Source organism: Plectropomus leopardus, chromosome 3 (assembly GCF_008729295.1).
Source record: "Plectropomus leopardus isolate mb chromosome 3, YSFRI_Pleo_2.0, whole genome shotgun sequence".
Lineage (NCBI taxonomy): Eukaryota > Metazoa > Chordata > Actinopteri > Perciformes > Serranidae > Plectropomus > Plectropomus leopardus.
In genome coordinates, this window is record NC_056465.1 from 25,966,172 (window position 1) to 25,986,522 (window position 20,351).

The 20,351-nt window shown below is 40.0% G+C and overlaps 1 protein-coding gene across 4 annotated transcripts in view; it reads left to right on the plus strand.

The window, feature by feature from the left end:
• The window catches only part of slc44a5b (solute carrier family 44 member 5b), a 41,758-nt gene that overhangs the window by 12,972 nt on the left and 8,435 nt on the right, over positions 1–20,351 (plus strand). For 2 of the 4 annotated variants that reach the window (XM_042481714.1, XM_042481707.1), the window contains exons 2-16: positions 3,291–3,339; positions 8,224–8,297; positions 11,877–11,961; positions 12,362–12,446; positions 12,581–12,694; positions 14,133–14,193; positions 14,295–14,418; positions 14,975–15,007; positions 16,273–16,356; positions 16,842–16,954; positions 17,155–17,286; positions 17,700–17,799; positions 17,908–18,000; positions 18,883–18,970; positions 19,544–19,806. In XM_042481714.1, the coding sequence (XP_042337648.1) occupies positions 3,291–3,339; positions 8,224–8,297; positions 11,877–11,961; positions 12,362–12,446; positions 12,581–12,694; positions 14,133–14,193; positions 14,295–14,418; positions 14,975–15,007; positions 16,273–16,356; positions 16,842–16,954; positions 17,155–17,286; positions 17,700–17,799; positions 17,908–18,000; positions 18,883–18,970; positions 19,544–19,806 (1,498 nt within the window). The remainder of the gene's footprint in view (positions 1–3,290; positions 3,340–8,223; positions 8,298–11,876; positions 11,962–12,361; positions 12,447–12,580; positions 12,695–14,132; positions 14,194–14,294; positions 14,419–14,974; positions 15,008–16,272; positions 16,357–16,841; positions 16,955–17,154; positions 17,287–17,699; positions 17,800–17,907; positions 18,001–18,882; positions 18,971–19,543; positions 19,807–20,351) is intronic. The other 2 variants (XM_042481726.1, XM_042481719.1) reach the window with 1 other exon arrangement.

Genomic DNA, 20,351 nt, shown 5'->3' on the forward strand with positions numbered 1-20,351 from the left:
CACACTTAACCCAGAACATCTCCCATTTTTAGACCTGAAACACAACTCAAGTGAGTGGCTTTCAGTGACAGCCAAACAGATGGCAGTAAAATAGGGTTTTTACAGCAAGGACAAAAGAAAAAGGGACATGGAGGCTCTCATATCAAGTGTCTTTAATGAAAGGTTAGCAGCTGACACTGCTGTGATGAAAAAGAGCTAAAATGGTCATAATCACACCTACAGTGCATGTAAGGAATTTCCTCATGATCTAGTAGCTGCACACAGCCACATGTCGTCATGAGACCTACCGACTGTAGCCACTGACACATGCTGTTCTCCATCTGCCATAATTTTTACCCTTACTCTTTGTAAGAATGAATGAAAACAGAAAGGTGACAACACCAACTCCTGTAGATTCAAGTACATTTCCAGTCCAGTGCATTTTCTTTCTTTATTTCGCTGCTGACTCTGCAGCTTAAGGACACCAAGGTTGTTGGTGTGTGAAACTGTTGCTCAGTCACTTTTTTTTTTTTTTTTTACTGTTGGCCCAGAAATTTGGCATCCCTATCCTTCAGAGTACCACTGCTATAGGGAGGCTGTAAAAGGAGTCCCAGTGGGGAAAGACAGCAAGAATATACTATATATGCTTTCATACACGTAAATTTGTGTAACATCCTGTTTTTTTACCTGATCTTGATGCAGAAATTATGGGTTTAGAAAATTGTTTGCCAGAAAAATGTGGTAACTCACTCAGTCACTATGGGACGTGCAGCTGCTGGTTTGTGAGGAGCAGCTGCCAGGCTTTATGGTGCTCAATCACTTATTCTAGACTGAGATTTGTGTGTGTGTGTGTGTGTGTTTGCATATACAGTATGTATTGTATTGTAGGGTTTCTAATTGCAACTCTGTGCTGTTGCAATTGTGTCCAGGCATTATAAAACGTAGGGCTGTACCCGACACAGATTATGCCACTCAAATCGGATTTGACTGTTCAATACGAATATCGATGATTTGTTTTGTTTTAATGTTTGATCGGGCTCCACAGGAAATTCATTGTGATAGTAGCACACTGAATGTCCTGTGTCCCATTTCTTGCTGACACTAGATATATATATATAAAAAAGGCAAAAGTTGCTGTGAGCTGTAAATTCCCCAGTTGTAAGCAAAAAGTGTCTCTCCGGGGCACCCAGTAGCTCAATTGGTAGAGCAGGCACCCCATGTACAGACTGCGTACTTGCTGCAGAGACTGTGGGTTTGATCCCGGCCTTGGCTCTTTGCTGCATGTCATCCCCTCTCTCTCCCCCTCTCACACTTGAGCTGTCCTGTCAAAAAAAAACCCAAAAAAGGCAAAAAAGATCAAAAAATAATCTTAAAAGTGTCTACCCTCTCCTCCTTCGTGCCACTGCCTGCATGATCGCAGCTCCCTGTATCAAAGAGCAGCAAAACCTGGGTAAAAAAAAGTCCCCAGAAGTACACTGCACAGAAAAAGAAACTACAGCTCGACTTTAAGCAATCTCAGTCAAATAAGGGTCTCTTGACTGATGATTCAAATCTCTGACTTTCACGGGGCAGGCCTCTGTAAATGCAAAATGCTTCATATCATCTCATCTTAAACTTTACTAGCCAACAACCGGAACTTGTTTTTGACAGAAGAGACTTTTTCTTGAGGTGCAGTTTTTTTTTCTGGTCTTTAATGATAGTAATATTATGATGGATTATGGTTGACCACAGTTCTTTTAATTTCAGATACAATGGTCAGCTGCAGTTCTTTCAATGCACACAGATGGATATCCTTTGCTGTTCACTATGCCAGTACCAATGTGATACCACACACTAGAGCTGAATGATACCGTGAATGTTATCAATTTGTGACAGTGACCACCAAGACATTTTGTGGAAGTATGAGCGGTACTGACATTACAATGAGTTCATCATTTGAAAGAGACAAGCACAGATTGCATACCCTAGTTTATTTCACAAGATGAAAAATGCTTTACTTTATAAATGTTATTGGACCAATTGTATCAAATTCTGATGATTAAAGGAGTCATTTTTTTGGAGGGGGGGTTGTGCAGCTTCCAAAAAGAATAAAATTCACCATTTTACAACCGCAGCACACAGAACTGTGTGAGTGAGCATGTTCACTGATGTCTTCACAACACAGAGAGCCACTCTCCAGAGATCAGAAAAATGCAGATGTGGAGTTGTTCCAGAATAAACTACACAGCCAGTGTTCACTGTAATGAAAGATGATATCACCCAATGCAAGAGCAGGCTATGCCTTTTTAATGTGTTTTTAATAGTTTTGGATGATTGCAGAGCTCCATGGGACAGAGGAGTGAGCTAAATCAGTCACAGCTAATACTTGTTATTAGGAAAGATTTGCTGTTGGTTTGGTCTTTTCATTGGATTTGCTGATAAGAATAAATTTGGTGTCATGCTTGTTAAATTCAGGACCTTTTCCACACATTGTATATTCAGAACATGATTTGTTTGTACGTAGTACAGTGTACTCATTCCTCACACTTTTAGAAGCAAGGCTGGCTTGCACGTCTTTCGACAGGATCAGCTCTGGGAATGGGCAGATGGGAGATAGGCCCACTCATGCTGCCCCTAAGTCTACCCCAGCTGCTTGGAGAAATTACGCTCCGTGTGTGGTGATTAATAGGTCCTGAGGAACACGTCATACTTAGTTTCAACTGGGGTAGAGCTGACTTGGGCACCAAAGAAGCAGCCAGTGATGAATGCAAATGCATGTGCTTCCTCACACCTATGTGCGCACGCAGTCTCAGTTAGCCCCTCGGGTGACTGATGGTGCCTGCAGCCACAGCTCAGTATTCACTCCGCTGGGTCAAATGGGGGAATCCTCACTGTGACCCAGATAAGCTGTTTGACTTAAGAGTTGTTAAAATGATTTATTATAGTTCTGCAGTAGCTACATTGTTTTGTCTTTTATTGCTTTAGCTTAGCATGATCATCCCTCTTCATCCCAGTCCTGCGAGGAGACCTACACTGTGAAATGGCCTAGTTAGCTTGTCCTGGACAGTTGAATAGCACAGCATGTTAACTGTACAGGTACATTTTATTACTTTGTGGTGTCAGTGCAATGAAATGTTTTGTCATAACCGTTTAGTTATGTTATTCTCAGTGTCTCATCTATGTTTTCTTTAATTTACACTCTTTTATCTTGTTTTTTCAGACAGTGGTACACTTTGCTGTTATGTCGTCTATTTCTGTATCTGCACTCTGTTAGTGAATTTTGTTTTTCTTCTATTTGACTCTAATCACACCATGCTCTGCTTGTCTCATAGGTGAGCCGCGCAAGTTTGACCCAAACTTCAGAGGGCCCGTTCATAACAGGTACTCTACAAAGTCACCCCCTTTTTGCTTAATAATTGTTACATCTAATAATGCAGCAGGGTAAAACCTAGAATGACATTTTTCATGAAGTCAAAGTCATACAGATATGTTTGACACATTTGACAGGCATTCATCTGCATTTTGTCAGAAATCTCAGAGATGGATAACTAAAAAAAAATTAAAGACAGGTTTCCCACAGTCATGGAAAACCTGGAAAAGTTATGGAATAAGTAAAAATCAGTGAACGTTTTGGAGAATTCATTCAGTCGTCAACCCTTTAAAAGATGAGCAAACTGGTGCTTAAAGTGCTTAAAAATAAATTTGTAACAAAATTTTTAATATATACTTAAATTAAGATAATTATAAAAATATAGTTTTGTCAACATTCCCCCCTAACTTTTTAAAATAATTTTCTAAATATACTAAATAATTGCAATGTGAGGGACAAGTTGCTCATTGCCTTTTTTCACATGTTTAAAAGGAATCAAACAAATTTGCTCAGCGCTCAAAATACCCATGAAAGGTGTCTGAACGCACCTCAAGAAAATTGATCTTCATCTAGATTTCAAAGGGTTAAAAATCATTGAAAGTCTTGGAAAAGTCATGGAATTTTGTTGTGTGTAATGGAATTTTTACAGTAATTTTTGGTGGATAACCTTCTACGTCATGTCACGTGATGGTAAATGTTTCTGTGGCTGTCAGTGCTGACATACAGTTTATGACTGTCAGTGTGTGATGTTTTGTTTACATCACGTACGATTCTCCATTTTCTACCTGAGTTCCGTCTCTCTCTTCAGTGGGAGATGGAAAAAAATATCATTATCATGGGTCCTTGAAAAGTCACTGAAAAGTTTTGAAATTTTTCCATGATTATTGTGTTGGAATCTTGCAAAGAAATTCACAACTGTACATACACTGACATACCATTTGGACTTTAACATAAATTGTCTTTTTTGATGTTTTTTTTTATTCCAATGAACTGACCCTTTAACTATCACAATCTCCCAACATCTAATTCTTGTGTATATCGATTTTGCCTATTGTGTAATCTTTTTGGTACCCACCCAAGCCCGGGCGCTGATAGATTGATCATTTGTCATGCCACGTTAATAAAGATCGAGGCCGAGTGCTGGCAGCTCTTTCCACTCCACCACACAGATCAATGGCCATAAGTCAAGCTGGTGGCTGGAGTTAGCCCAATGACACACACTATTAACCAGCCAGATACACCCAAACAGATGTAGTCCACACATCAGCGGCACTATTGCAGGGAGATGCCGCCTGATTTTTCTAACCAGTGGCACAGTAGCACTTCTCCTGATTAACTGCAGTCTGCTGTCTGCCTCATGACGGCTACAATTCTAAACATGAAAAGCTAGTTATTGTTAGCACTGTGCCATCAATCCTGTGTAATACATTGAAAATATAATACAAAAGGATGTCATATTAAAATTGCAACTTTTGTGATAATTTGGGGATTTAAAGATGAAGTCAAATGCAAAAAACAAAGAAAAACAAAGGTGCCTAACTGATGTGATCCTCATTTAGAAACCCAGAACTATAAACTTTAGGTTCAGGATTTTCACTCTAAATGGGACATTTAAAATGAAGTCTACGTTTTATGACTACCTGATTTCTTCAGCACAATGAAGAATGGAATTTTGCAATAAAGCAAAAACCCCTCGAGGGTGTCACCACAGGCTTTTTTCGATGATTTAGTCATTTTCTGAGGTAATGTAGGTTCTTATCTCTTTTATGTTCAATGTCAGTTTGGCAGGCTGCTGTTAAGGCATGTTTCAGTCCTCCTGTGCCTCTTTATCCCACCCTCTTCAGCCCATTTCACTGCTACAGCTGGGTGAAGGCACCAAGGATACTTTGATGTTTCTGTGGCTCAGAGGCTTTTCTTAATGAGAACTGGGAGAGAACCGACTCTGTGGTCGTCTTGTTTTTATGGAAACTCTGTGCCTAAATGAAGTAACTGTATCTGTGGTTATTGAGCAGTCCTCTAAACAGCGTACAGAAGTGGACACGGTGTAATGTTAATTTTAACTGACTCCAACTATAAACAACATAGTACACAGATATAATTGGTGTAAAATAATATACACAGATGAGCCGCGACTGCACAAACAGCAGTGTAATGCCTTTTATGGTGTCGTAGCAGTTGTGCTCTCACACACAAATTTAACAACAAATCAGTACTTCCTTACCGTTACTGAATGTGGACCAACTCACCTAAAGGAACCTCACATTTGTCAGAAAAGCTGCTCACTTTAAACAAGGTCCCTCTTGGCTCTCAGGACTATGATAAATATCTTTAGTGTGCAAATCTGACCCTCCAAATACCCCTTCCTGTTAATGTCTGTTACAAAGTAGGGACAGGCTGGCAGCTTCACACCACAATGGCACCCATGCTATTCTGTGGCACTGCAGCCATCTGTGTCACCTTGGCTCCCTCAGAATATCAGCCCTGCAAATATAACACTGACACAAAAGTTTCTTATTGCACTGACAGAGCTTCCTGCTCGGATTTTATTTTTCTCTCAAAGCAGCACTGCCTGCCAGTACAGTACAAAAGCAGGCCAATGCTTTGGTCCCTGTGTAAGTGTCTGTAAGTGACATCTGAGGAGGCCAGGTTGGGTCCGAATAGATTTGCAGTTTGACTATGTTTCGGATGTGGCCTGCTTTTCTGAGATAAGAGAAGGAGGCGGAATTGTTTTCACTCCTCTCCCTTTGTCAGCTTCCCTTCAAAACTCACCTATGCATGCTTCAAAGGTGACTTTGTATTAGCACTGTGGTGCTGTGCTTGCACTTTGTCTTAATAATGCAGTGGTGTCTATATGAGGGAGCCGGGAAACAAGACAGATCTACAATAACACATTAAGGTGGAGGAGAGGCACGGTCGGCTGTAGACCCCCGCCCCTTAGATCTTCCCCCTTAATCATCTATGATATGTGGCTGACTGATAGCTAACTTATCTTCCTGATAAAGGATGGAGAGGGATTCAAAGAAAACGAATGCAGCCATTGCCATGGCAACCCTGACAGCTCTTCCGCTTTTTCTTTTTTGAATGAAATGAAATGGTACTCCCTTGTCTCCCTTTGTTAATAATATGCACAATATCGGCAACAGCTTTACTTGTAGTGTGGCAGGCTGTCTTCATACTCCTCATATTCGCTGTCAGTGTAAAACTGGGGCTGCCTTCACAGGTAGAGCTGTATCCACTTTAGCTGCCTTTGTTTCTCCATTATCTCCAAAAAATAATTGCTGTGTCCCAGGTCCACCAGGTCCCTATGTCTAATTTCATATGACAACCAACTGCTCTTTTAGTCCTTTTTTTAGTCCTTTTTTTAGTCATTTAATATCATCAGTTGGAGGTTTGGGCTGATGTTTGCTGAAGATGGTCTGTGTGGAGATATCACAATTTGAATGTGCAGGTATCTGCAGTCTTAATATAATACAGACAAGCATGATGATAATGGAGTCATCTCATTCTGAAATGAGAAACGAGGAGAATTAGTATTCCTGCTGGGACAGAAAACATTCCCAGTTGTCTATATTGCGTAGTTCAGCAAACCAATTTGCCAAAGCAGCCTGTTAACATAGATTGCAAGCTTTACTGCACTTATTAATGCAGGACCATAAAAAGTAGCTCTTAATTGCAGTTGCACTCGCAAGCAGTGCAGGATAATTCACAATGCGAGCTCGTATTACACAGCTGACCCAAAATCTAAGAGGCTACACGGAGCATACAGCTTAAACAGTTATGTTTGTTTCTTGTTTGCATCTTAATGTAAATTCATTAGTGTCTGCTTAGGCTATTTTATCCCTCTTTGTATGGGTTGATCCTCAGCTGATATCCTCTGTGCCAATCAGTGCTCCAGTCCCTCGTCACTGTCTGCTACTTAATCACAAAATTGTATTTGGAGGGTGAAGAGCAGCCTGTATAGAACCATGTAACCATGCTGCATACAAAACAAGGACAATCCACTCTTCAAAGAACTACACAGAGGAAACACTGTCACATCTCTTAGCTTAGGCCTCCTTTTGACATTGGCTTCGCTCCTCTGGATGAAAGAGGAGAAGGGTTGAAAGCTGGAGGAGATGAGGGTCTCAAGTCAATTTGTGTAGCGTATGGTGTTAGAGGGAGGCTATGTATGCCCCTTGTATGGTACTACCAGGCACAGTGGATTGAACTGGGCTTTATTCAAGGCCGGGCTCATAGTCTGAATAGTTTTGAAAGAGGGCTCCAAAGGGGCTGGACTGACAGCTTCTCTCAGGGTGGAGAGGAGGGGAAGAGACCTTGTTGTGGGAGAGAGACAGTGAGATAGTGAAGTAGGAGAGAGAGAGACTCTGAGATGCTGTTTTAAACTAACAGGCTGAGGATACTGTGGAGAGAGAGACAATCTTCAAATAGCTGTCTCTGTGCCTGTGGGACAGTTAACTCTGGGGGGGATTCAGAGGCTCATTAGAAAGTCAGTAAGACCTCCACTACAGATTCTCTGAAAGCACAATATACAGATGACACCTTGTTATACCTAGTAACAAGTAGGCTTGGGCGGTGTCTATTTTTCCATACCTCTGTACCCTCCTGACATTTCACTTGGGTATAGGATATGCTTTTTGTACAAAACAAACAGCCACCCCTATACACCTATTTCTAGAGCTTTTCCCCATCTAATTTAGTGATCAACAAGTCTCCTCTGTAGTGGAATTAACATTAAATTATGCATACTTTTATTATGATGACCCACCAGCAGAAATCAACATGTTGACTGACTCTGATATTTCATTTTAAAGCCAATATCAGCGACTTTTTTCTGCAGTAATATTTCCAGTTTCATACATCTCTCATTTGTTTTAACTCATTTTTTTTTCCTTCAGGAGCTGCACTGATGTGGTTTGCTGTATTATCTTCATCATTGTCATCCTCGGCTACATCGCTCTGGGAACCGTGGGTGAGTCTGACATGTTGTTGCTGATTGTGAGTTTCATGATGACACATGCAACCGCACATGCTAACACGATGTGATCATTTCTGGTGTAGTTGTGAAGTGTGAAGCGTACGTCCATGACAGTAATTTTTACAAAATCTCAATTTACCACAAACAACATAAACAACAACATGAAGCTCCTCTTCACAGAATGCACCAGCACTTAAAGAAATTTGGGAGAGGGGGTTCTTTTTTTCACATATATTCATAGTTTCATGGCTGGCCAACAAAATGCTTGATTGTAAAAATTGCGGGGGAGTTGAAAAATGCAGCTCCCCCAGAGAATGGGATAGTCTTTTGATAAGTTTCACCACAACATGCAGCTTATATGGCTCACTCTGGCTGAGTCCTGCCTTGTGGTGATTGTGTCAGTAAAGCTGTTTTATCTTCCCTGTCATTTTTTTCTTTTCTTTTTTTTTTTTTAAACTGGATGACCAGTGATTCCCTCTGGCTCTTATTTCATTCAAATTTTCTTGAAGCCGTTTAGTTCACTCAAGTGTGACGGAGTCCACTTTGTCTGGAACTGACTGAGGCCACACAGTCTTGTGAATCTCCCCATCAGCTTGCCTCAAGTTTTCCTTTTTCTCCTTTACTTCTCCTTCCTTTCTTTCTACTTTTATTCCTCTCATTTTTTCCGCTCTGTCGCTTTTCTTTACCCCTCTCTCGTACAAAAAATATATATCCCATTTTATCCAGCACATCTGACTGCACATTCCTTCCTTTTTCTCACACACACAAACACACACAGACACACACACACACACACACACACACGATATACATCATAAATTAGGGGGAAATGACATCCCAATGCTGTCACCAAAGTGCTGTCCCATGCCAGCTCGTTGTCAGCAGAGTCACGTCTCAATCTGGGCATGGGAAGGACTTACTGTTTCCCAATCATTTAAAAAGAGCAGGAGCCATGACAATGGATGTGACTTCAAATACACACTGGCATGTCTGCAATCTGCTGAAGAACTCTGTGTTCTTCTTTCTGCACATTTTCATCATCCTTGTTGTGTCAAAGACGTATAGACTGCTTTTGTTGTGCTGTCACACGTTCAACACGATCCTTCATTGACTGGCAAGGTGAAAGGCCTTAGCACTGTGTTGTTCAGGTTGGGCAAACAAATGAAACACAAGAATTGCTTGGTAAATTGAATTTCAGGGTTACTGCTACTCCTATCAAGAGAAACCGAACAAAACAAATTAAACTGGATTGATCTGTTATGTTTGTTTGCTTTTTTATCTGTGCAGATGTGTCTTCTTAATTAACATGCATACATGCAATCCTCCAAATAAATTTCCATTGTTGTCTTGTCACTTGTGTTGCTTTTCTTTTTTGTTCTTTGTGAAGACACAGAGGGACACACATGGTCTTGACCTGATGCAATCATATTTGAGAATTTAAATCCAACTGATTCATGTAGGACCCTCTTTCATCCAGCTGTACTCAAATATTTAAAGATCCGGTGTGTAGGATTTAGAGGGATATATTGGCAGAAATTAAATATAGCATTCATAATTATGTTTCTATTAGTGTATAGTCACTTGAAACTAAGCATTGTTGAGATTTCCTTGCCTTAGAATGAGCTCTACATATGGAGCGAGTCCCCTTCCACAATGTTAACCATGTTGTTTCTACAGTAGCCCAGAACGGACAAGTCAAATACTGGTATTTCAGTGTTCTTGGGTTGGCGACAGAAGTTCACCTGCACACTTGGCATATGGGCGTTTCAGTTGTTTGCAGTGTGAAAACCTCACCTCTAAATGCCACTAAATCCACTTGACTGTTTGCTGCAATCCACTATACTTGGAACTCAGAAAAAAGGACTAGGTTCCATACCTATTATACGGCTGGACCGTGTATGAAACACTAGAGGGCATTCAGTTTGATAGGACTTTCAGTTTGAAACCGAAGTGGCCGGCATACACCAAGTCACAGACTTTTGTTCACCTTGACTTTCTTTTACAGCGCTGGCCTCAATGTAACAGTCCAGCCCAAAAATTCATAAATACATGTTCAAATAAAGACCAGTTCACTTAGACACGGTCAAAGAGCAGAAAGGACCAGCTTTCTCTGGAACTTCACCCTCTGATCGAATTTTTTTTTTTTTGCAACCTTCCTCTTCACTCTTCAGCTCTGGCTGGGGATAAACGTTCCTGTGTGACTGGCCGAGGCTGCACAGCCATACGCCAATATCACAGCCAAGTTTCGCAATAATGTCAGTTTGCAAAATGTCCTATTGGTGTTGATTACCAAAAGGATAATTTTGTCAACCTCTCTTATTTTCACCTTCTCCCCATAAAAGCAGCGGCACCCGTTCTGACATTGTAACACGTAATAGTGAATACCATTTAAATGAATTTGAGGCTTGTGTCATACAGACACAGCTGTTCCTCAAACAAACTGATTAGTTTTTTCCCTCTTTCCCTCGTCCAAACCTGTCATTTGGACTGCGGCTGGCTAGTTAGCTATCTAGCTTGCTAATTCTACTGTGCAATCATTCCACACTGGTTACAGAAACTGAAAAATACAGTAATACAGGACTGTCAGTGTTCATGCCTCTGTCAGCCTGTCAGCACGCATTTATTTCAAAAGTAATGGCCAATGGGGAAACACCAATACTCTTGTCATCAGTAACTCCAATCAATAGTCCAACTTCATCACTCACTCACTCACTCACTCACAGATTTTTGTGTTTATAGTGCTGGCCTTGCATACTGCAGCCCAGCCAAAAACAACCTCTGACTTAGAAAAGTGCAATGGAACAGCAGGAACAAAAGTCTGAATTACAAGTCGGAGACTAGGGCAAGATCCACCAAGCTCAAGTTCACCAACATAAACCAACCTGATGTCACTGCAATGTGGTAATACACACAGTGAAAAAAAGAATGACTTTGTCATGTTTTATGTAGTGCTTGTGTGGTGAAATTGTGCTGTAACAATGTTGTAGCTGCCATTTCCATTTCCATTCAGTTAATTTGTTTTTGAAAGAAGTCTTTGTGAGCATGCGAATTTCCATCTCCGTCGACACAAAACAAATGCAGTCATTCACACTATTATGCTCGGCTCACGTTCACATAATTTTGAGTTATTTTATGAGCAAAGACGAGCAATGCAGTTGACTTATTTTATATGCCATTTTTCTTCACTAGTGGCACTGTGGCAACTGATGTTGGTCCTCTGTAGATGCTTGTGAAGGTCAGAGACTTGACATACAAGCATTAGTGTGCTGCGGTAATACTGACTCGAAATGATTGATTTCTGACTTGCAGTAGATTGCCACATTTAATGCAATGCGTGTCTTATTGATTGATCATTTTCTCTGTTTTAAATAACCTAGACAAGCTCCAAGACTGTTAACATGTCATTTAAGACCAAAGATAGTCTTAAAAGAAGGGAAATGTGTTGACCAGTGGTCTTGTGGTAAATACTCAGTTTTACTCAGAACTACAGTATGTGTCTAGTATGGTAACATATGTAAAAATCTATAGTAAAAAGTGGTCTGGTTTTTTGTTGTTTGTTTGGGTTTTGTTCAGCATGGATCCATGGCGACCCCAGGAAGGTCGTCTATCCAACCGACAGCCACGGCCAGTTCTGCGGCCACCAGAACACCCCCAATGCGTGAGTGCAGTAATATCTTTCTTAAATGATTGTACACTGGAATAATTATGTTTCCCAATTTGTCTGTCAGCTTTTCCATCCTTATCTTTACACTCACAAAAGGATTTGACCACAATACACGGTGATAGTTTGTGATTAATTATGGCAGGCTTAACTGCACGGTACACTCTCTCCTTTTCCGTGTCTGTTTGTGTGTGTGTGTGTGTGTGTGTGTGTGTGTGTGTGTGTGTGTGTGTGTGTGTGTGTGTGTGTGTGTGTGTGTGTGTGTGTGTGCGCGCGTGTGCGTGTGCGTGTGCATAAATGCTTACTGATAAAACACTGCAGTAATAGACTGATTTCTCAGTCTGTTGAATCCTACTAATCAGACTCCTCTCTTTATCTTCATCATTTGTCTCCACAGAAACAAAGCCATACTATTCTACTTCAACATGTTAAAATGTGCCAGTCCTGCAGTTTTGATTAACCTCCAGTGCCCTACAACCCAGGTAAGAGACTGAATGAAACCGCTTCTAGCAGCACATCTTTGCTCTGCTTTATGTTCCCCTCCAACCTTTCCTCCACGCTTGATTATGCAAGATTGATGGGCTTTCTCATTAAGAGGATGCGTTGCCTCCTCCAGCTCTGTGTCTCCAAGTGCCCTGACAGATTTGCAACTCTCCTGGATGCGTGGAATACCAAAAACTGGGAATATTACAAGCAATTCTGCAAGCCGGGCTTCGAGATTGGCAGTAAGGTGAGAGACGCCGCATAGCGGTCTTTTTTGTCTTTTTGCAAACTAGATGAAAATATATTTCTTTAACCCCATGCCTCATCTGCATGCAGTTTTTGCTTGCACTTTTGCTTTGGAGATCAAGTATATGTGTATTCCAGTTTGTCACTTCCTACAGGCAGGTGCCGTGCATATACATATTTGTCGTCAGACTTTTATTCAAGAAAAAGGGGCTACTATGAGGTCTAAATTACAAGTCTAAATTTTGGACCCTGTTCTTCTTTTATAGACACACTTTTTGATCAAATATAATTGTACATGAAATAGCTTTTAAACATTAAAGGTAATCTGTCCTCAGATTCTATAACTTTTATCTGTACAGTGGTTATAATGAAGAGCTCATTTGAATGCACTTTGAGGGACGGTCGGAAGTGAGCTAGCAGCCACTGATGCACATCACAGCCCTGTTCTGTCAGCTGGCAGCAGTTCAGTGACGGTGACGTTGGCGCGATGGTGTGCAAGAACCAGAAAGTGAGGTGGTGTGTGGGAGCACCTAACAGCTCAGTCATAGTGTTTGAACTGAATCATTGATTTCCCTTCCCACATCATACCAAGTATGACAGTGTTACATCAGACAGGGTTCAAACCATCCCTGTCACATCTAACTTCTTTGGTATTCAAGAATAATGATATAAATAATATCAGTGCTACAATCACTGGAAATCAAGGAGTGCTGAAGTAAGATCTGTATGTGAGATTGTTATTATCCTGAAAAAAGAAATGATTTTTATTTTTGTAATGCATGCTGATGTTATACATGTGAATGATAATAATTATTCCTTTAACTAAACTGTGAATTTCTGTTACTTTTCATGTAAGTAATACAAAATGTAGAATGTAGGGTTTAATAAACTTAAAGGTGCAGTGTGTAGGATATTGGGAGATGTAATGGCAGAAATGGAAACCCATTCATCATTCTATTTTTATTTGTGTAAAATCCTGTAAAAAATAAAATAAGTAGTTTTGTTTTCTTTACCTTAGAATGTGCTTTTTATATCTACATATGGAGCGTTCTCTTCCACAGAGTCTGTCATGTTGTTTCTACAGTACCCAGAAAGAACAAATCAAGAGCTGGCTCAAGATAGCACCATTCGTGTTTTTGTGTTATTCACCATAGTTCCCTTATATGCTTAGCACACAGAAGAAGTTTCTTTAGGTTGCATTTTGCAACCTCACAACTAGATGTTATTCAATCCCCAGACATTTTTTTTTTCTCTAACAATTTATAAACTGCAGCAGGGCACACAAAATTTCCAAAAATACAGAAAACTGACGGGACAGATCCACATAATGCAATGGAAAGATGACTTAATTGCATGGAAGAAGCCTTTAACTCCATCTCTAGCTATGATAAATGTCTTGTATTCACGTTGACTCCTCATCTCCTTTATTTATCTTTCAGTCAGTTGCAGAAGTGATACGAGATGAAGACTGCCCTTCTATGATCGTGCCAAGCAGACCTTGTAAGTGAATCTAAATATCTTCAAACACAATAACACACAAAAGCTCACTATGTTTGCCAAGACAATAAAGACAAAAACAAATGTTTGAAACTGTGTTTCAGTCCTTCAGCGGTGCTTCCCTGATTTTATAACAAGAAATGGAATTTTAACTGTAGCCAATGAGACCATCTTCAAAGACGGTGACAATAAGAAAAGAAGTGTCAGCGACCTCAAAGAAGCTGCCAAGTAAGATCTGCTTCCCTGCAACATGAATTATTGTCTTTGTTCTTCAATCATTTAAGTTATCCAAATAGTGATGTCACACGCATTGGACTGAAGACTGGCCTTACTGTAGTAGAAGAATATGCATAAATGATTTACCCTGTAAATTAAAGTGTTTTAAAACTGTTATGCTGTCAATAGGGCTGCCAGCTCTGCACCCAGAGAGCTCTGGACAAATAATACAGGGTAGGACAAGTGGGCATGTCACTGATGCCCGGGAATGTGTCCAACCACATTCAAAGTCATTTGCATGTTTATTGCATGAAAATGCAGCTTACCCGCAAGTTCAAGAGCAGAACTTCAGGGGTATCTACAAGCTTACAGCAGCTGCTTTGTAAATCTACACTATCGACATGTTAATGGGCTGCCATGGAAACTTTAGATAAAGCAGAGAAATCATGTATTTAAACCAGCGAGCTGATATTATAAACATACATGATTCTGTGTTTGCTGTGATCAACTTTTGTTTGCCCTGAATTACCTTAAAAGATAATGTGCTTTAATGCTTTTCTTTTCATAGCCAAGTAACTGCCATGCAACAAGGAGTGGAAAGGTCTCAAAAATTATTTATTTCAGCTTCTTAACTTTGCCTTCCACTGTAGCCAGTAGTTCTGTGTAGACTAACCCTCCCACTTCATCATAAACAGTCTGTTCCTGCATCACTCAACCTGCAAAAGGAATTAGGAAAGACTACTACAATTGTTTGTGGCATAAATATAACTCAAAATATCCAGTCATCTACTACTTTCAGTTTCAAATAACAAATTGAGTGATGTGGCGCCCCCCGGTGGTCATTAAGTGTGCTCCCTTGATCTAGATATGAATGCAAGTTTGCATAACAGTTCTGGATATCATCCAAATTCTTGTCTATGGACAGGGTTTCAGTGACCTTTAGGGAGCTGAATTAGGGCTCTTCGTTATATGGTTGACTCCAGAGCTGCTTTGAGCATTCTGTTTGTCCCTTAGCAATGTTAGCTCGTCCTCTTTCCCTCCTCTGGCTGCACTTTAGAGATTTCTCTGAGTCATAGGACAGTGCATCTGCAGTCAAACTTTGCCGGAGTCATGTTCTGACATTGCTACCAGTAGCTCTATTTTCCCTGTGGAGGTCTCAACATCAAAAGCCTGTTTCTGATTTAGAGTCCTTAAATTACACTGATAGATGTAGAAAAGGAATGTGTTGGGTTTTATGCTGAATCATTTGTCTCCAGTTGAGACTTTGTCTTTGCCAAAGGAAAGGTTAAGTTAAGATTTTAAGACAGATTGAGACATTTTGAGGTTTTCAACAGTTTTTAAATAAAGATGAATTCAGGTGGCAAGTATAACTCATTAACAAACATCGCGGATTATACTGAGTCTGTTATGTTTAGCACTTGTTTTACGTACCTGTACTGTGAACAGAGATAAAAGGGTTCTTGATCTAACACATCCATTAATATGTGCTATTCCACTAGGTGCTCCTCTGTATCATATTCAGTAACATGCTGCTGTACCATTTACTGAAGCAACTATTGCTCCATAGTGCTTCAGTAACACTAATGCTGTTTTGTGGCTCTTTGATATCAAACTTGCAATGTTTTTCTCCAGACCTCACAACCCAATAAGTAGAGCTGAGAACATCAAAAGCATTTTGAGACTGTATTCATCTTTGTTTCTCAGTAAGAGCATTCAAGATAAATAAAGTGTCAAAATGTTTTTGAGAAACCCTAGCAAGTAAATTATTAGAGGCAGTAACACAAATCTGTCACAGTGGAAGTGTATAAAATCCCCTTTTTTTCACCTCCTCTCTCTCCAACTCCTCACGTTGTTACTCCATCACAGAGGTATGGCCAGCCTGCTGAATGCCAAAGAAATTGGCATGAAGATCTTTGAGGATTATGCAAACTCCTGGGACTGGATCCTCATGTAAGAATGTGCTGTGGCTTTTGGCGATTTATGTGTTTTCACTTCTCTGTATGGATTATGTATGAAGCCCCTAAAGGGGTGGTGGAAAAAAATTGGGGGATCTGATTTTTTTTCCATCATCTTTTTTCCAACCATGAGATTTTTTTTCCACTATCTATATTCTTTTCACCATCTATTTTTTTCCGCATCATCTAATTTTTTTTCCACCATCTAGTTTTTTTATAACCCACATCCCTTTAGAGGCTCCATAATTATGTGCTCCTCTGTGGGTAGAGAAAATGATCTGACCTATCAGTGAAATAAATGATGAAACTTATTAGAATGTATACCCTGCAACTTTTACATGCAGATAATTCCCACTGTCCTACCTGACTGGAATTTGCAACAGTACGTGATTCAAATAGCAGCTGATAAGTTCTTCCTACATCTTACTGCATGCATTATTTAAACCTAAATTCATTTACTTGTGTGGTGTGTTTTTGCAGGTATCTGGTGGCATCCATGGTGATGAGTCTGGCCATTATCCTGATGCTGCGCTGCACCGCTGGTGTGCTCCTGTGGCTCATTATCTTTGGTGTCATTGCAGCAGTCGGCTACGGTGAGACACTTACCTCACATTGCCAGTGGCTACTGTATACTCAGTACACATGTCTGAGATGTTGCCCACATGTTTTACATTTGACTTTCTCACCTGTCTTGTAGTGAGCATTTTTGTTGTCATGGCCAACTGTGGCAGATTTAGATTTGTTTCATTTTTTTCCTTTCCTGGCTTTCATTCTTTCTCTTCGTGTCCCTCAGGTATCTGGCACTGCTACTGGGAGTACAGCACTCTGAGCGGGAAGCCAGGGGCTAACGTCACCATCTCCGATATTGGCTTCCACACAGACTTCAGCATCTACCTTAAGCTCAGCCAAACGTGGCTCATCTTCAGTATGTTGTCATCCACCATTACACGTTAACTCCACACTTAATTTTTCATTATGTGTACTCAAAACATTATAGCCATAGTGCAGTCCCATAAAGCTCTGCTCAACTACAGTCATATGAACATTTTCCATCCCTCAAGTCTGTAGTTTTTGACTTCTTATACTAATACTAATAAGTTAAGTACTAAGTAAGTACTAAGTAAGTACTAAAACTAATAGTTAATCATCCTGTTAAGTAACCTGGGTAAAACTATTTTATGTTAAAAAAAAAAAGGTGACATTAAAGAGATAGTTCACACCGATATCTCCAACACTCTAGTGGAAAATATGTATATTTAGATTTTGGGGTGAACTGTCCCTTTAAAATATATTTGTGACATGTGCATTGACTAATAATGGCACATATTTGTTTTGTAGTGATCTCGCTTTCTGTGTTTGAGGCCATCATCGTGGTTATGCTGATATTTCTAAGGACAAGGCTGCGCATCGCTTTTGCATTACTGAAGGAGGGAAGCAAGTAAGTGTGGATAAAAGCTCCGTTGACTCCTTAAAAAATAAATAATTGACTCCTTTTTTCATATATACAACACCATTCAAAGAGACATCTAATATATCTTGTTTCTAGGGCCATCAGCTACATAATGTCCACTCTCTTCTACCCCATCATCACCTTTTTCCTCCTGGCCATCTGCATCGCTTACTGGGCCGTCACAGCTGTGTATCCTTCTGACTGTCGCTACATTGATGAACTATTTCAGTTAGAGAATTCTGCTGACGTCATGCAGTCTGCAGGAATTTTACTGTCACAACACTGTGTCAAGTTAATTTATATTTTTCACAAGATCACAAAACCAGCAAACAGATGATGCACTGCTGTAGTTAACGTAGTTATAGAACATAGATGGTGCTTGATGACTTTAAAAGCAAGAGCAAAATCAGAACAAGCTTCTGTGCTTGTGTCCCAGTAAGTCAGTGATACTCAACTCTGCCCGTAGGCCAAATCTGGCCCCCAGCAGGGTGCCGGATGGCCCTCCCACCAATTTTCCAATTCATAATAAAAATAACATGATTCACACTGGGAATTATTTTTGTACTTTTGGTGTACATAAGGTGCCAGAGTGCATAAATAGAGCTTTTTATCAAAATAGAGCTTTTTATATATAAAAAAAAAAATGAATAAAAAATGCCAGTGGAGGATCCCCCACACCTGCCGACAGAGGTCCTAACTGAGCCCCGGATGTCCAAAAATCCTAGAAATGTCTTAAAATCCTAGAAATGTCCTAAAATACAAGAAATGTCCTATAATCCCAGTAGCATCTTAAAATCCTATAAATGTCCTAAAATCCATGTTTGGGGCTGATGTAACTGGCCTCTGCCTTCCTGTCATTTTGCAAAAGTGGCCCCCAAGCAAAGCAGGTTGAGTATCCCTGCAGTAAGTTCCTTAGCTTAACATAGTAATTGCTGAATGAAAGAGATAACTTTATATAAGTAACATGTACCTAAAGTATTACAATTAAACTGACTGTATTGTTTTGGCAGTCAGTGACTGCTATGTGGAGGAAATGTCCCTTTGTTTTGCCCTTAACTAGTTTGCTCACAGCTTCTTAGCATCATCTGGTAATGCAGTCTACAAGGTCACACCTACTGATGATAAATGCATGTATGCCAACCTCACATGCAATCCAAAGGTTAGTCCCACCCACTCTCTTACACACTGAAGTCTGGAGAAATACTGGTGTCACTGATTCTTTCTTTTTTATAACTATTATTTCTCTGCCACTTCTTGGTCTGTGAAATATTTCTTGGGTAAGACCATAATCAATCAAATCAAATTTAATAGCTTCTTTTTATTGCCTACAAGTGAAATCTGATAGCTGGTACTGAGTTCTTCAAATCAATCTCTAATGCTCTAATGTGAATAGAGTTCACGTTCGTGGCTGACAGCAATGAACGATTATTTGACAAATGTTATTCATCACCCTGCCTGCACCCCCTGGTTTGTGTAAGGTAATGTGAGTGTCTCAAAGCATTAATATGCTGTGTGGTCTCACAACCTTTAATGAATGCAGGATTACCTCAAAGACATACACTCACAAATTTTCATGCAAATCAGAGATACAGGGCAGGAAAAAGCCAAGAATAAAAAAGTGACAGTAGTGTTTTTCTGTGATTCAGTAGTTTTCCTTGTACTGAATCAAATGTTAGGTCACATTACTCCTGTTCGACTACATATCAAGATTACATCTGTCGCTTTCTTTCAGACCTTCAGTCAGACCAACATTACCAAAGTGTGCCCCGGGTCACAATGCATGTTTGCCTTTTATGGTGGGGAAAGCGTGTACCACCGCTACATCCTAGTCCTGCATCTCTGTAACCTGTTTGTGTTCCTCTGGCTGGTCAACTTTACCATCGCGCTGGGCCAGTGCACCCTGGCCGGGGCCTTCGCGTCTTACTACTGGGCCCTGAAGAAGCCAAATGACATCCCTCCATGCCCCCTCTACTCGTCCTTTAGCCGGGCCATACGGTACGGAGCTGTTACAAGCCACTACTCTACATGTTAAAGTTGTTTATTTAGTTTTTAAATTTAGGGGTTTAACTTGTATGAAGAGGTGATTTAACAACATCCTGAAGTATCCATGTTATATCACATTTTGTGATGTTGTTTTCTTCAACGTACACTAACATAAACAAAGGAAATCTGACCCTACTTTTTGTCAAGAATAACAAATCTTGGGAGAACTTTTGTCATGTATATAGAAACTGGACAAAAAACCGAAGTCATCAGATCACACCACAGAAAAAAAGATTTAAATATAAAATTATAATAATAATAATAATAAAAAATGAAAGTAGCCAAGTGTTTCTTTATATACTGTCATTGTATCTAAGAAATGTTAAATGATAATAAAGAAGTTGATTCCTTAATTAAGTCAGCTTTTCTGTCACGGCCAGGAAAGTTTCCCAAATCTTCTTATGTACATGTTAAAGAAAGATTCACACTGTTGTACAAATAATACTTTACCCTTAAAAAAGTAAGGTATGTATGAAAGTCAGATCTGGAACTAACAT